This window comes from Calidris pugnax, unplaced genomic scaffold (assembly GCF_001431845.1).
Source record: "Calidris pugnax isolate Ruff unplaced genomic scaffold, ASM143184v1 scaffold18, whole genome shotgun sequence".
Lineage (NCBI taxonomy): Eukaryota > Metazoa > Chordata > Aves > Charadriiformes > Scolopacidae > Calidris > Calidris pugnax.
The window spans coordinates 4802348-4819456 of record NW_015090812.1 but is presented as its reverse complement, the minus strand read 5'-3'; the positions used below and the strand labels follow the sequence as shown (position 1 = coordinate 4819456).

The following is a 17109-nucleotide window of genomic DNA, read 5'->3' as shown; positions in this document are numbered from 1 at the left end:
GGAGCCGGAGGGGCGGGGCTCAGAGGGGGCGGGGCCAGCAGGGCGCGATGGCGGGGGAAGCGGGAGGGCGGCTGCGCCCCGGGTCACGTGGCGAGAACAATTTAAAAGACAACAAAACACAATTTTAAAAAAGTGTTTCCGAACTGGCCATCTCCACAGGACTAACGCGTTAGGGTGAACGGCAGATTTCAACAGCGCTGCGTTAGCTGAGGGCGTGTTGGTGGAGTAAATCCTTGATATCAATTTAAGAAAAATAAAATAATCATATAATAATAATAATAAAGTTGGTTACTTGAAATGACAAATTTGTTCCGGTATTTTTCTTTTCTGGTAGCAAACAGTCGCTTCAATTCAAATACTCAACCTTGATTGCGAATTGAAAGTTCCTTTTCATTCTATCGATTACATAAGTGTAAAAGACATTAAAACAGGCTTTAATTTAACAAAAGGCCAAGACAAACAGCCACATAACATGCAGTGCCACAGACCCTGCCCCTCTTAATAATAAAAAAAGCTTATTAGCAGTTGCAACAATGCAAATATTCAAGTTCATACACCTCAGCTAGAAGGGGAGCACAGTAACCAGCACATAAAAATATTTTAAAAACAAATAGCTTGATTTCAAATATTTAAAATGCTTTGAAGCCAATTCTTTATTATAAGAAGGTGCCTCAATACATCAAACACTTAATGTATTTAGAAAAAATAAATTTCACTATTTCCATTTTATCAACAGTTTAAAAACAAAAATAGACGGCATTTAAAAAATCTTTATACATATTTAAAAAAGAAAACAATAAAATCTCTGTTGCCTTATTCCTCCTTGAGCGCGTACATGACGTCGTCCTGGCTGATATTGAGCCGCACTCGCATGTGAAGGTACTTCCTACTGGACTCCAGCAGCAGGAGCCTGCAGGCGCCCAGTCTGGAGCAGATGGCCATGATCTCTGACACTGCTGGCTGCTGCATCCCTTCCATCCTGCACAACGCCGTGTGCTGGTGGTACACCTAGTCATAGGGAAGAGGACACAGGTCACCTTTGCCTCCCGCCAACATCGAGTAGGGCAAGATGGAAAAGAGAAGGTTCCCTCCCTCCACCTGTGTGGAGGGAACAAGAATCGGCTGGGGTCTTCTGCTTTGCTGTTTAGAAAACGCAGAAGAAACCCTTTGTGGTGTTAGAGGAAAATTAAGGGATAAATGTAACAAACCAGTCTATTAACAGTCTAACAAAATATTTGAAGTTCAAGAACCAATTGCCCAGTGAATCTTTGCAGTCAACTGATGCAGACGTTCAGGAGCCAGTAACAGAAAATGCAGTTAAAATACCCATTTACAAACCTGTACAATGAGGTGAAACTAGCAGGTTACTTTTTATATAAGTATCTAGTTCTAAACATTTCTTTATCAACATTTAGCTTCTACACTGAGAGTCATGAAGCGGACTTTGTGCAGTCTTCTCAGCTCTGCTGGTGCCAAGTATGTTATGGGTCTATTGAAGCTACTAGTGATATATCTGAAATATATCACTTTTTCAGGTATATATCACCAGATATCTGAAGTATATTGCAGCTATTAGCGATACATCTGAAATATCTGACTGGGGAAAATGGAAGCTACTAGCGATATATCTACCTCTATTGAGAAAGGCAGCCATACCAGAAGCTGGAATCAACTTTCACTTTTCCTTCTTGAACTATGCTACCTCATATTTTCAGGTTCTCCTTCATTTTCCTTTTTATAAAGCACATTAGATAGAGGTATGCAATATTTTCAGATGCAGGCCAAAAAATAAAAATAAAAATCACTTTGTGATTCAGATCACTGGTATCATTAATACAACAGCAGGTCTTTGCAATTTTAAGTTTTTAGTCCCATTGAAAAAAAGGTGGTAGCATTCAAGTAGGCTTTACACCAGGTCATTCCCCCGTTTATCTTGCTATCATATCATCTTCCATCAAATTTTAAGAATAAAATCCCTAAATATTTACACTTTTGCCTGATAATTTTGACAGTCCCCTCCCCTTCCAAAACACAAACGTACCTGTTGAACTGTTGCCTCCTCAACTCCTGCCTTGCGAAACTCTGCTAAAATTGCTTTCAAAAAGATTTGTTCGTGCAATGAGGCACTCCTGAAAACCAAAACAAAACAGAGAAAAATTAATCTGCCAAGGTTAGAACTTATGAAACATCAGGAAGAAGTATGGAATGGAAATTGCTTGGTAACCACCTATTTAAATGCAGGGTATTTTTCTACCTGAGAGGGACAGTTTATGTCAACTGGCCATTATATTATACCCTGCAACTCTGGGGCCACAAAACACTGCATTTTACTTCCCCTCACCTCTCTTTTAACATATCTGAACACAATGTTTCATTCCATGCTTCATACATGTTCTGCAGTGTGTCATGGTCAGCTTACATTTATAAATTAATAAATCAGCATTGAGGTTTTCAGGCCCAAGCACCACAGTAAAAGCAGTACTTCCATATCCAGCAAAATATCGTATTTGCACCCTTAAGCCTCTCCCACTCCATGATGAAACGTTCTTTTCCTTTTGACCAGAAAGTGGTGAAGCACTTTACCAGTTACAGCTTGTGCAGATCACTGAAAAGCAACAGAATTCCTCCCTCAGGAAACATTTTGGAAGTCCTAACAATCTCCTTATGTTAAAGGAAGACACCAGTTCAAATGGGAAAGCATTGCATTCTGCTCAGGCTTCTGTGGCTGCATCAAAGCGAGCAAAGACAGTGGGATAATCCAAGCAGGTATGTCAAGGGGAATAGTTGACTCTGGAGAGCCTGATGCCTACACTATGAAGGAAAAAAACCCAGAATACTCAGAAGTGCAGTTTAGCTCAAAGCCTGGTCCAGTATCTTGAATAGCCAGTAGTGGTTGTAGCTGTGGGCTCCTAAGTGCGTCTTTCAGATTTAGTTTCAACTGGAAGGAATTCATTTATATATACTCAGAAGCTGCTGCTCAGAGAAATCAACATACAGTAAGCAGGGAAAAAAATCAGGACATTTCAAAAGCCCCCTCCTGATCTGAGCTAACACGCTAAACACAGAAACATTCTGTATAAGCTTGTACAAGTGATTTCTATGCCTTGGTTTCCCTGTCTTTAATTCCTATTTTGTACCTCTTTTCCCCCAAGCTGCGCTGCAAGGTTTGTTTTGTACCATCCTTCAACAAAGCACAATGCGCCCCATGTGCTCCCAAAGGGTGGGGAGGACAGACTGAACGTTGTTGAAAAAATAGCCCACCAAAAAAGACACAGGAACAAATAAATTCCCCTGAGAAGTATTTTTACCTGATTGCATTTATATATGGTGATGAAAACATTTCATCTATGGCTTCTGTTATGTGGGCCATCCTGACTATTTCTGGGGTTTTCTTTTGTCTAGCAAACTCGCAGATCTCAGTGGCCCTTCTGCAGATATCAAGGCAACGCCTTGCATCACCTGACAGTGCTGCGACCTGCAAGTAAACACCACAGGTTTGTAGCAGTATTTCCTACAACTTGACACAAGAGTTTAGCAAGAATCAACAGGCACAAAAAAAAAAAACAACCCAAAATACCCAACCACAAAACAGGAAAGCAAAGCTACTGTGAACTGTGTTACTAGAATCCCAGTTTTTAAATAACAAGCTTTCTGACCAAACCCGAGAGAAGCAACCCTCCCACACCCCCACCCTGATCTGGTCATCACAAATTCAAGGCTGAAATTTTTTCTATAACCACAGAAGTCAGAGGTTAAAAAAAAGAAAAATATCCAGGAAATTCAATGTGAGCAGTTCAGTTCAACACCAACTTTTAAAAAGAGCCTACCACAAGCCATATTCATGCAAAAGAGGGGGAGGGAGAAAAAAAAGAAAAAAAAAGGGAGGGACAAAACACTCAGGTTTTCCGTACTCAATAATATATTGATTTTAAGAGTACACTAATATTTTTTAGTAGGTATCAAAGAAACATCTGGGATAGTGAATTTACATTTACAAGTGCCTGAAAATTTTTAGGTCTCTGAAATTGCTGAAACTCGGTACTTCTTAAAACCCCACTTGTGGTTTACAATTTTAATAAAGCTATGAACATTCACTAGATATAGTACCAGTCTAGTTTTCCCAGTAGATGCTGGTAACACATGAAAGCCCTAGAGCCCAGCTGGAGCCAAGAATCAGAAACCCTTTAGAAAAACTAGCTGCAAGTTATTTTTCTAGATTTTCTGAAGAAAAATCATACTAGAAAAACATTACAGAATATTGAGTCTGTAAACTCATCATCACCACCACTGTTCTTACAAAAAGGTGGCTCCTTCATAACAAAACAAATGCTTATAGTTACTTCTGGCATATAAGTACTCTTTTTTAATCCTACAATGATGCTTAGCAGAAAAAGTTTAAGCATATACTGGTTGACAGATGTTCCAGCATAATTTTAATATATTATTTTAACTTATAATTGCTAACATAAGACATTAAACAATGCGTACATCTTAATTTGAGAAGCTACTGATCTCTAATGCATTATTTATTTTTTGTACAATTGGGCACTCAAACTGGGAACAGAACAGGTACTATCTATTATGCCAGGGCTTTAAACATCTTGAAAAAGAAAAAGAATATGGATATTTCCACTGCCACTGGCACACTAGACGATCATCCAATGACTCATATTATGCCAAACCCTGGAGAAAGCTGACATCTTATCATTATGCATTATCACAACTCTCGTTGTCATGACTCCAGCTCTTGGAATATACTGCTGCCTTCTCAAAGTAGGTGGAAAAAGCAAGGACACTGCTTTCGCAAAGTTTCCTGTGAAAATACCTTCTATACCTTACAGAGAGCATAATGAATAATCCACTACTTGCACTTTTTTCTGTGGTTATGTATACTGTATTGGAGACACAGCTTGACTACTGTTACAAAATCCACCCCCCGCCTCTACCTGGTGCAACAGAGAGGACATACATGTGTACTGTGCTTACCTTTCTGGAAACTAGCTGAATTGCATCCTCTTCAAATGCCTTCACATTGTTCAGTCTGGATGAAATAATTTGCTGTAACTGTTTGTAGGTGTAGGGCTGAAAGGACATTCGGGTGAGGCCCTATAGTAAAGAATACAGTGAGAAGTGTTTATAGCACTTGGAAACTCTCAACTGCTCAAACATACCCTGTAGGGTTTCAGTTATTTTCTCTGTTAGGAGCAATCTCTCTTTCACATCCTTCTCCTCCAAGTCATATGCTTCATCAATTCTTTCACTCTGTATTTGTGAAATAAACGTGCAAATCCAGAAAACTAAGTGAGGACTACTGGTTGGATCTCCCCACTAAAAGGCCTAAGGAGCAGGTACTGCTGCTATAGGAATTCTTATTTCTGTGACAAACTAAACAAATCAGAGCCACCTGTAATCTTTTGATTACTGGTCTTTCAGCTTTTTTTTTAAATACAGTAACAGCAGAAGCTATGAAAAAACATTCACCTCTCTTTTAACAAATCTGTATACATTTATGCAGTCATATTATTGAAATCACACTAGCAATCAGCCAAGAATTAAAAATCTTCTGTCTCAAGCTGATAAAAACTGCTTTCAGATGAGAAGGACAATCTATGGTACAGATGGTCCTCTGCCTTTCATCTTCTATAGGAGGCCTGAGTTTTGTGTTTCTTATGCAAAGTTCTAGTCTCTTGTGACTATATGGGCTCAGCTGATCTGCAAGTTTAGTGGGCGGAAGAAAGCAATTCATACACTGTGGAACTATTTTTGAGTCACAGAAGGATGGAGGCACAGAGCACTGTTTATGCAAATTATTTCTCAGAGCAGCAATGAAGAGATAACCTATGAAAATGTATTCAACACAGGTGTAGAGTGTATCTAACTGTCTGTCCAAAGGTATCCAACAATGAAAATCTACCAGCTGATGGCAAACAGAGAGAATAACTAGGTGCCTGGAATGAAAGGGGAAAGAGGAAGAGAAGCCAGAATAGAATTCTTCTGAACTCTAGAGTAAGCAGCTTAACCATGAAGCATGGCAGTTGATTATCCAGATCTTAATGGTTAAAAAGACATCTGCATTCTTAATTCATTCTTACAAGAACGTAGTGTACTTACACTGCATAACATCCAATTAGCAACCTGGCTCCTTAACTTACTTAATCCATCTAAGATTTAGGTGTTCATTATCAGCCCTATGGAGGGGGAATTATAAAAGCACTGTTTAAGCTCTGATGTAACCAGCCCAGCCTTTCTCCTGGATTACTTTTGATTGCATGCAGTATTTAATCTGTTCTTATTTTATAGCATAGCAAGAAAACTGCTAGGACATACCAGCCTGCTGGCTACTCTGTTCATCATTATTCTCTCTGGCAAGTCCATGGTGTTAGCAATGGCCAAGATGATTAACTTGGAGTGCTTTTGAGTTGGCCAGTCAAATAAATTGTACATCACATTCTGTTTCCGGGTCCACAGAAGATCAAGCTGAAGAGAGAGAAAGAGAAGAATTAGACTGAAAAAGAATGGTCTTGAACTTACAATACCTGATGAGGGGTCTGAGAGCGCTAGCTCTACCACAGAAGACTTCTTACATGATTCTGAACAAACTCTCTCTGTTGCATTTTCTTTATCCATCCACTAATAGGACTGCATTTTCTGAATTGGGGCTTCAATCTTTTAGAAAAGAACAGTCCTACTAGATGCTTGAACAGTATTAATCACAGTAGTGTGATTAAACAGCTCGATTTTTTGAACACCGCTGTGACATTACTACTATATCTAACAAGATTAAAAGACCCTCCATGTGAGAACCTGAATTAGCTCACAGCAAAAAATAAGCATGTATTTCTTTATTACTGAACTTAGCAGATTCAAGGAGTTTCAAAACTTGGTATGACTTATTTCCTAGTGGGTTTTCTCACTGTAAAAGCAGTGGCTTTCAGATAAAACACAGTAGAATTCTATGGTATTTAGGAGTTGACAAAGCAACTCATTCCATGACCATAACCAAAACAAAACATAAACCCAATGCGAAATCCAAGGCAGAGAACACTATGGCAACAGGATACTTGCCCATTTAAGTTCAGTTTCCTATTAAGGCTAAGAGGAACTGTTCATGTGTCCACTCTCCTAAGTCCATCTTTTAAGATCATGTGTGATATACTGTGAACATGTCTTTTTCCATCCTCCAAAACCTCATTTCTTATGATACTTCAAGGAAAGAGAATGAAGGATTCTTTGTCTCACCTCATCCACTATCAGCACTGTGGTCTTCCTCTTTGGTCCAGGTGTATTGAACATTTTTGCCAACAGTACTGCAGCATGGGATGCTGTCACCTTCTGACCTGTCAGTAACTGGACAAGGATTCAACAGTGTTGCAGGTTAATCACACCAAACCCCTGGAAATAGGAAGTTTTAACTTTTGTCTAACAATCAACACCAGTCATCTGGATTTCTTTTTCCTATGGGGGAGGAGTTAAAAAAACCAACCAAACAAAAACAACCAAAATCGAAAACAATAGCTCATAAGACACTCAAGGTCTACAGGAACTGTCCATAAAAAACAGAAAAAAAGAATATATAACTAAAAAGAAAGGCCATTAGAATTTCCTGCACTTTGTCTTAAATGTAGATACATTAAGAAATCCTGAACCTAGTCTCCAGAGGACTCTAAATCTCAAGGGTGTCTCTGAACGCAAAACACCTAGTGAAAACCTAAGTCAGTTGAAAAGAATAGCGTGACTTCAGTAATCTTGGATTCCTGTTAAAATATTAACGTATCATCAGCAGGATCTAGAACTAAATAATTTATTCAACTCTAAGCTAAAGAATTGCCTTCAACAAGAACTGTTTTTGCAGTAAGCTGTGTGGCAAAACAGATGAGCTGACTGTATGTTACCTGTTCTCTTCTAAGTCCAAAGCTATATAGAAATTAAAGTATGACGTTTCAAAATTACACTATGTAGGCTGAATCAATTATTCAATGTAGTTCAGAGTCAAGCCGTAAAGTAGTACGGAGATTGCATTTGAAAACTGCATTTGTTCTCCAGAATCCCTTAAAAAATGACCTGAGAATTCACCATTATTAAACAAGCCAGAGCACAACAATAATGAATAATCTACACTTGCTTCGTGCTTCCAATTCAGTCAGGAGAGCCTGAATCAGTCAAAGCAGTTAGATCCCAGTGGATCCTGATCCTCCAGCTCTGGGACTGGCCATCCAATATACCAGAGTTCAGTTTGTTGTGGTGGAACTGGCACACCTACTGTACCCAGGTATTTAACCTATTGGGTGATCTTAATCCAGTCCTCAGGTTAGTTCACACCCATAAAAAAAAAAAACACCACAGTCTTTAGTCCCAGGCGAGATATTGTAGACTAGTTTGTCATGGAAATATGAAATATAGCATTGTTGATAGACAGTCCCTCCTTAGCTGGATTTCTATGATGACAAAATAACTAACCATTAAAACCCCCTTAGTAACCACTTTACTGCTACACTTAATTCCAGAGTTGTCATCTCAGTAACTTTTTAAGCATGCATGTGCAGAAAGCTATAGAAGAGGGAAAAAAGAATCTGGTTTCAATTTTTGTTAAACCTGAGAGGAGGTAATAAATCAAGCTATTTCCCAGCCACTGCCCCTATGCAGCTGAAAGCAAAATAGTTCAAGAAGTGGGACATGGCCTTAAGTTAATTATTTTTCAACCTGGTCTAAGATAAGAACATATGGTCTCTCAGAGGGACTACTTGGAAGTATTGATATGTTAAGTGCCTTGTATACTGTAGCACATCAAGGATCTGATGGTAAAGCAATCTCTTCTTCTTTCAAACAAGAGAGCCATTGAAGAGGCTTTACTTACCTCTAGTATCTGCACATAAGCTTGGTGAGGGTCAGTCAGCTTCATGCCATTGATCTCTGCAAACTGGAATGATGGTAGGTCATCATTTTCTGCAGCTTGCTGAAGACAGCGAATTACTTCATGAACAGTCGCGGTTTTACCTGTTCCAGGCACTCCAGAAATGTACATGCACCTACAAAAGCAGAACACCTTTTCAGCAGCCTGAGTAAATTGCTAATACTCTTAGGATTAACAAGCTGGAATCCCTGGGCTCTGAGACCAGCCTTGAATACTACTCCTCTGCCACTTCAGGAAATTCCCTGTATTTCAACTATTTTATTTGCAAACTGGAACACATAACACACTGGAGGATCGTGAAGATTTTTATTATTACTGAAGCAATTAACAACTTAAAATACTTTATAAACATAATTTACCTCTTTAATTAAAAAAAACCAAACTTTCCCAGACATCTAAAATTGACTAGTTGTATTTTGGTCTTTAATTTAAATCTGCACAGTAAAGAAGTCCACGTTATTTCTATGCACAACCCTTCTTAAGGAAGAAAAATACCAGGAAAATTTAAACTAGGAACTGTTTCAGCCAAATTCAGCCAAATGATGCTAACTTCTTAAAAGTAGTGTTGATTGTCTGACTGCTGTTATGCCATAGGTAGATGTGATCTCAGTTACAGTCTCATGAAAAAACTCACCCTCCTGTACCATCAATAAGTTTGCTTTCCACAAAGTTATAAATATCCTGGAATTCTTCTTCACGACAAGGCAGAGATTCTGGGATAGCAGAAACATGCAGCCTTTTGATAAAAAAAAAGAAGAGAAAGAAAAAGAAAACTGAAATAAGAGACCCAAGGTCTGCATTTTCCCAGTTGTATCTGAAGAGTCTACTGAGGAAAACAAATAGCCAGACACTCCACCTTTCACAGCTGTGTGTAGTTTTTCAATTCTCTCTTACATACTTTAAGTCTGAACATCAATGTCAAGTATCCCAAAAGAAATAACTTAGTCTTTCTATATGTGCTTTTAAATTTTAACAGTCATCTCCATAAACAAACAGCAGAAATACGCAGCAATAATGATCTAGCTGTTTTAATTCACAAAAAAAATTGTAAGCCAATGTAGAGGCAGGATAAAACAGGAAAGACCGCTTATAGGAAACTGAAAAAACTAAATCTCAGTTTGAAAGAAAAATTCAGCCCTGAATGCCTTTTTTTTCCCCCCACTGTAAAGATCTACAATGATACATGTAAAACTTTTTCACGCACCAAGACAAGACAGATATTGCACCTTTATAATCTAAAGCTAGTAAGAGAGAGTCTTTGTTTTTCTGATGTTGCACAGAATAAAGTTCTAAAGAACTTTGCATGGAGTGGTTATAATAATTGGAAATTGTAAAAGTAGTATTGTAAATACTAGTAGTAGTTGTAAATCTAATATTGTACTGTAAATCCAGAAATGCTTTTGTGGTATCAAAACACCACGCGTTTTTACCAAATCTAGTCAATGTGGTAAAGATGACATTTCTCTATTTCATCATAGCCTACTGCAACACATACTTGATGCAAAAAAAGAGATTATTTCCTCCCCTGAGCACACATTACCTTAATCTGGCTTCTTCTAGTATACTGGCTGGTTTCTCTGCTGCATGGTTGCGCCTGGGAATTTCAGGAGTTGCATTCCGAGGTGTCTTCGGGGTTTCTGGTAAAGACTGTTAAAGAAAAGTTACAACCTCAATCAGATTTTCCTACGTACAGCAATTTCTATTGGAGACTGACCATTCATACAAGTTTCCCAAAGGCTATTTATGCACAAAGACTACCCAGGGATGCCACGGTATAAGATGAAAAGAGAAATGGAAAAAGAGAAAAAACAAAAGGGAGTTACCAAACAAGCCTCATGGTGTTTTCCTCCTCAGGGAGGAAAGAAACTGGAAGGGGGTGATGACAAAGACAACTACATCTTTTAACTGTCTAAAGAATTTTGAAATTGTTCATGCCTTTCTGAAGTGCTGTGTTACGAAGTGACCAAGTTGTGAAGAAACAACAAGCAAATAGAAATTCATCTATCTGTATTTCATTGTCCAAACAAAAAAGCCATACCATACCTTAATTATTCTGCCTTGTTGTGTTTACAAGTTCTAGTTACACTAGGACTTTTGTGTTAGACATTTCATAAAAAAAATTAGCCACTATTTGGGCTGGAGTTTTCTGATTGATGTTGTCACAACATTCACAGTATACAAGTGTTTTATACATTTGCATAACTTACTCACACTAAAGATCATATGAATCAAGATAACGTTTCATTAAAAGCTAAGAGGTTCAGATACTTAACTGTGGTACGCTGCAATCAGTCATATAATTTGCTTAGAAATAATACAACAGCTCTTTTAAACGGAACCGTACCTTTTTCTTCAGGATCTTGGCAGGAGTGTGAACTGAAGACTTCCTTGAAGATTTTGGGGTGCTTAATATCCTGCTTGATTTTGTTTTCTTTTCTGGTGTACAGAGCACATCATTCTCCTCTTCCTCACTACCTGAAGAGTAAGAGCTGTCTGAGCTAGACAGATCCTCTTCGTCTTTCAACTGCAGAGCATTTAATATGCTACATGAAACAGAAATGACATGAGTTTTAAAAAGAATACATAGAACTCCACACACTACAAAGTATCATTTGTATGTTTTCAGCTTTTTTTTGTGGTTAATGGTAATCAGCAAGCTAACGTGTTTTCCATTTGAACTGCTAATTTTCCATGGCTATTTAACAGATTGGTTTAAAGGAAGTCAGTTTTCTGATGAACACCATGAGTTGGCTTTATGTTTCTGAACATAAGACAGTTTTCCCACTATGGCTAAGCTGTGCTTCTAGATCCGTTTGCGTTTCATTATTAAACTAGACAAACTCTCAGTGCATCAAGCTGTCAACAGCAATCTGAATAAGATACCATGGATGCAAAAGCTTACCTGACTTGCTCTCTAATGCGAGCGCTTGTGTTCTGTGCGCACAACCTACGAGAACGAGGGGTCAACAGCAGGCTCTGACTACCCTGCTCCTGATGTCCAATTAAACTGGAAAGAAAGAACACAAAACTATTTGTATTTCCTCTTTGCATCACGCTTGTGAAGACGGAGAGAAGGCCTTTCAAACTTCAGGCTCGATTGCTATGGCTGTCAATCCAGCATGAAGTCTTGTTTACCGTTATTTACAGACTGGCTATGGCATAGATATTGGCAGCACAGTTTCCCCCATACAGGTGTGTAAACCAGTTGAGGAAAGCTGCCAAGTCTAAAGCAAGACCCCGAGTCCATACAAATCCGAGTTGCCCTGTGATGCTGTGACAATAGTGACTGCACTAGCACTAGTTCAAAACAGATTCTCTGACATTAGCCCTATCAACATCTTCTCAAAACACGGTACACACAGAGACTTCATCTGCTTTTCTCTCCAGAAGCCCTTCATAAATGTGGTATAAGAGAACTACATACAAACAGAAATCCCACTAAAAAAAAAAAATTATTAAAAGGCTATCACTTACCATATAATGTCCTCTTTCACATTAAGGTTCTTGGCTTTCTCACTGGATTCTTTGACCTTACAATAGGGGGATAATCGTATTGTATCACTGAACTTCTGACAGTGCTCTGCAGTATCAGACGTTGGCTTTGACTTATCATTGGTGCAAGGTATTTTTGGTGGCGAGCCCAAAATGCCAGTGAATTTCACTTTTCTTTTAGTAGCTGATGGCTCTAAGGGTGCTATGGTATTGCAGTCATCATCCAAAAGTTCCAGAACTTCGCATTCCAGGAGCCTGCCTTTAGGAGATCTTGTGGGACCTAGGAATCAAGAGGAAAATGAATTTTTGTCAGGCTTTAATATGGCTGGTTTGATTGACTTTCAGAAGAAATGGTACAACTGGCTCAGTGGCTGTCATTTAAATGAAAGGGGATGGCATTACACTCCAGGAACTGAATACATACAGAAGGCACACATTTCCTCTAAAAAGGTGATTACATAGAATATGAATTGATTTTTTTCTCCAGTTTTCTAACCTGCCTCTGTCACTTACAACTTCACTCATGCTCCACTCTGAAAATATGGCATGTTACATACAATCAAATGTATTTATTCAACCAGCTTAATGTAAACATTTCAGTGCACTGCCAGAAGGTTAAAGTGAGATGTTCTGAGGTCAAGTTAGGCTGACTGACAGCATTTCAGTCAACAAGCACTTTAACTTAGACTTACCAGTTACGAATAAAACATCTGCATTTTAATTGGATATAAGCAGTACAGTTGCTTGAAATAACAGGCATAAGACAAAACTGATGTGCCCAAAAAGGCTTGGGGTAACCCCAAAGCCTGAATTATGCAGCTTAAAATATTGGTGTTAAATATTACCATTGTTTAAACTACCCAAAATGAAGAGGCACAAAATATATTACTTTCCAAACTACTGAATGGACAAAGTATTGCTGTATACATACTGTTTAACTGTAACTTCTTCCTTGCTGTTGGAGTTTTCATGCCATTAGCCACTCTTTGTGAATGTCTCTCCTTAGCGAGGGAAGACTTGGAAGAAGAATGTTTTGACTCTATTTCCAACTCAACATTTTTTGGTTTTGTGGCACTCTGAACAACTCTCTCTGATTCTTTTTTCAGGGGGGAGATCATGTCTGAAGGAATAAATGAGTCTGGAGAGTTTGGGATGCCCCCTTGTTTCTTACTGGCTTCTTTCAGCTTAGAGAATTTGTCAGGGGACAAAGGTTTAAAGCATTTCCCATCCCAAGACTGTTTTACATAGAAAATCTGTTCCTTGTTTAGTGAAATAGGTACTTTCTCCTCCAGACGTAGCGGTATTACCTGTAAAAACAGAAGATGCCAAAACACATTAACATTTACAGTTAATTTTACATTTAACTGCTTCCTGTTCACAAATCTTACTATTGGAACTCATGCAATCCTTTGTTATACAGGGCAACACCTTCAATCTACATTTACACTCACATAAGTTTATTGCACTACAGGACCCCCTTTCACTTCTTTCTATGCAAACCCCTAAATGAGCTGGCTGCAAATAATCAAAGTCATTCTGGGATGGAGGAAAGGCAGAGTATCAACTGTTCTCAACTATCCCATCCCCAAGTTAACTGCATTAACAAATCTACATCACACATTTGGTTTGGGAGGAAATAAAGTAGTTTCAACTGGTCTCCTGTGCTTTTCAACTTGCTTCTTTCTTTCTTCCCTTTACGTGTAGAGGGGCTGCAGTACATACCATGACTCTTTTAATAATGGTCTCCACAGCTATGTCAACGTCATAGCAAAAAACTTCATCAAAAAACACCTCTTGGGGAGAAACCTCTCTTTTAAGCAGTTTCCGCTTATTGTGGGGTATTTCTGTAATACGACAGAACCACTGCACAACTGCATGTTTCTCCCGAGCACCTGTAACAATGAAAAAACAAGTCAGTGAACACTAAGGATTTTATTGTCTTGCAAATAGTTATTACCAGACCTCAATGACTTCAGCTGAAATGCCACTGCGAATAGAAATCCCCCCGGACACGAGCAACAAAGCATCTGGTAAGAGATTACAATTCCTATTTTCTAAAATTAAAATATTTGAATTGAGACGTTTAAGGGCTAAAATAACACCTACATAGGGTCTCAATCACAACATGCCTGCACATCAGCTGATCCACCAGTCCACTATCACAAATGAAGAGGTTCCTTATTTGCATAAATGTGTTCTAATCAAACCCTGCTAACTGAAAGCGGTGACATAAAAGGAGAAGTGAGAAATTTCAAAACAGTAGTTATAATTTCAATGTTATTTTAGAGGTAAACCAGAAATGCAATTTATTAACTGCCTAACAAACTGGAGAATCCTACTGTTGAAATGTCTAAAAGAAAGTCTGAATAAACACTACAAATAGATTCAATGTGGAGACTTAAACATTAGAAACACTGAAAACTTATTACAAGCAAATATTAAGTTCCTCTCTACATTTTAAGGTGTTCATCTTTGAATGATAAACAAGGCCACATATCTTTAACAAATTTGTAAAAAATATGTAACAAAAGGAAAATCTTAGGAAGTTTCACAGCATGAAAAGAATATTCAGTTGTATTACCAAAAACCTGCATTAGTAAATAAATAAGATGGAGTGATACGTATCTATGTTTTTTAAAAGTAAATAATTAAGAAAACCTCAAAACATCATCATGATGGCCAAAATCAAACATCAAAAGCTGTTCAAAGAAATCAGACGTAGCTAACGAATACTTTCTAATTCAGACTCGAGACATAGCCTTTGTGTTACTCACCCTCCATGATTTATCTTTTAATATCTATCTTTTTAGTACCTACCTTTATCTATAAACAAAGAGTTCTACAAAGGACAGAAAAAACAAGCCTCATTTATTCAGCCTTGCACCTTGTTGCTAAATTCCCTGCTGGCTAATAAGATGCAAGTGCCAGGGTTGCAGGGCTCTTGCTCCATTTGGATTTTCCCATCTCTAAATAAAGCATGAGTTCACACTGTCTTCTTCAAGGACCACTTCTTTTAAATCAGACAACTAAGCAAAAAGGTTATAAAAATTTAATGTCTTTAAACTCTCTGTTTATCTAATTTAAATGAGCCATTAGCCCCAAATATTTTGGGAATGTGTGAATACAGATGCAGTATGCAAAGCCTAATTTACTTAATAAATTAGGCCAGCGATATGAGGTTATGAGTTAATACATCCCCATGAAATAGGTATTTTAGGATTTTTCAGAAAGGAGGTAAATTTTTGTTTTTCTTACCATCTTCATATAAATCCAGGAGCTGTGCCACAAAAGGTTGATCTGCATTCTCCCCTTCTACTAAAATAAAATCGCCGAGTTGTACACAGGTTTCTGTTCTGCTTCTTTCTGATTTAATGATGATTCCCCTAGAAAGCGACGTACACGTACCGATTAGCAGGATTTCACATTCTTTATAATTCACATACCATTAAAGCTGATGGCCTGTCAATCTTACAGCTAGTTATGCTCCCTCTTGCAAAGCCTACAACTGAATTTCCTGATTAAAAGCTTTCGTATATATTTCAAGTAGACATTTAATGCTTATTTGCAGATTTCATTAAATGTTTTGTCTAGACGCTACATAATTTGTAACTCAAGAGCTCTGTAACATTTTCATTAAACGCACAGAGTGTCACCACACAATGCTCAAAACATTACTGGCATTCTCAGTGCCTGCCACATCAACATAAACAAGGTCAGGAAGGCAAAGAAACCTTTGTTAAGTTTCCCTGAGCAAGCCATAAATTAGCGCTACTTACTTGTACTGCAACGTTCTCAGCTTTCTGTCCGAGTTCGTGGCTTGTCCATACCAGGAGTAGATAATTCTGCTCTGCTGCCGGGTGTTCATGATTCCCAAGGAAAATCTAAAACAAGCAGACAGACAAATAATTTTTTAATAAAAATATTATTTAGAAATAAAAGCGAGGAGATGGCCAGATACAGAGAAAAGCCATCAGTACTTTCAGCCTGTAGGAAGAACGGACTCAGAGAAGCCCACTTTCCCTCCCCAAAGCCTCCAAACGCCTCTCCCGAGGCGAGGAAGGAAAAGGGAAGATGTTTAGTAGCGCATTGTTCTTTAATCCCATTTTCTTTCCACGTCCAGCCGGCGGCTTTAGGACAGCGCCCAGCCTGGTTTGGGTCCAGCCCTCCCTGCGGCCACACGCTTTTCACTCACGCTCCATTTGTATGGTTTTGCTTCGTTTCCCTGAGTAAGAACCTTTCCCTCTGGTAACAACCCACAGGGGTCAGGAAGACGGGTCCCCCTCCCGCCCGCCAGGGCCGTTCCCCCCTCATCCACCCCAAGCCCATCGGTACAGGCGACTTTGGGCAGATCTCCGCCTCGGGGACCCCTTCCCCGCCCCGGGTGGGCCACCACCACCGCCGGGACTGGGACACCGCGGCCGCTCCCGCTCCCCTCAGGGACGGCGGGCCCGGGGCCCACTCACCCCCGCGCCTCAGAGAACCCCTCGCGCACCGGCGGCGGCGTCAGTAGCAGCAGCAGCGCGAGCTCCTGCCAAGCCCCAGCATAGAATTTCGCGCCAAAGCCCACGCGGAGCCCCACCCCCTCAGGCTTGCGCGCGGGCGCGCGGGGATCGGGGAGGGGCGAGGAGAAGCCGCGGCGCCCCCAGCGCCATGTTTGAACCTGGCGCCCCGAAGCCGCGCGAGCGGAACGGGATGTGACGGTGAGG

The 17109-nt window shown here is 39.3% G+C and overlaps 1 protein-coding gene across 1 annotated transcript; it reads right to left on the bottom strand.

Annotated features, from left to right (window-relative positions):
- Positions 1-324: 324 nt before the first annotated feature.
- ORC1 (origin recognition complex subunit 1) lies at positions 325-16947 on the bottom strand. The gene is made up of 17 exons (XM_014939030.1): positions 16867-16947; positions 16180-16284; positions 15659-15786; positions 14126-14295; positions 13335-13710; positions 12386-12683; positions 11814-11918; positions 11256-11454; positions 10452-10558; positions 9546-9647; positions 8855-9026; positions 7240-7347; positions 6328-6477; positions 4987-5106; positions 3309-3475; positions 2042-2129; positions 325-1008 (listed from the first exon to the last, which is right to left on the bottom strand). The coding sequence occupies exons 2-17, from the start codon at positions 16266-16268 to the stop codon at positions 814-816; spliced, it is 2574 nt and encodes an 857-aa protein (XP_014794516.1). The 5' UTR covers positions 16269-16284; positions 16867-16947; the 3' UTR covers positions 325-813.
- Between the last annotated feature and the right edge of the window lie 162 nt (positions 16948-17109).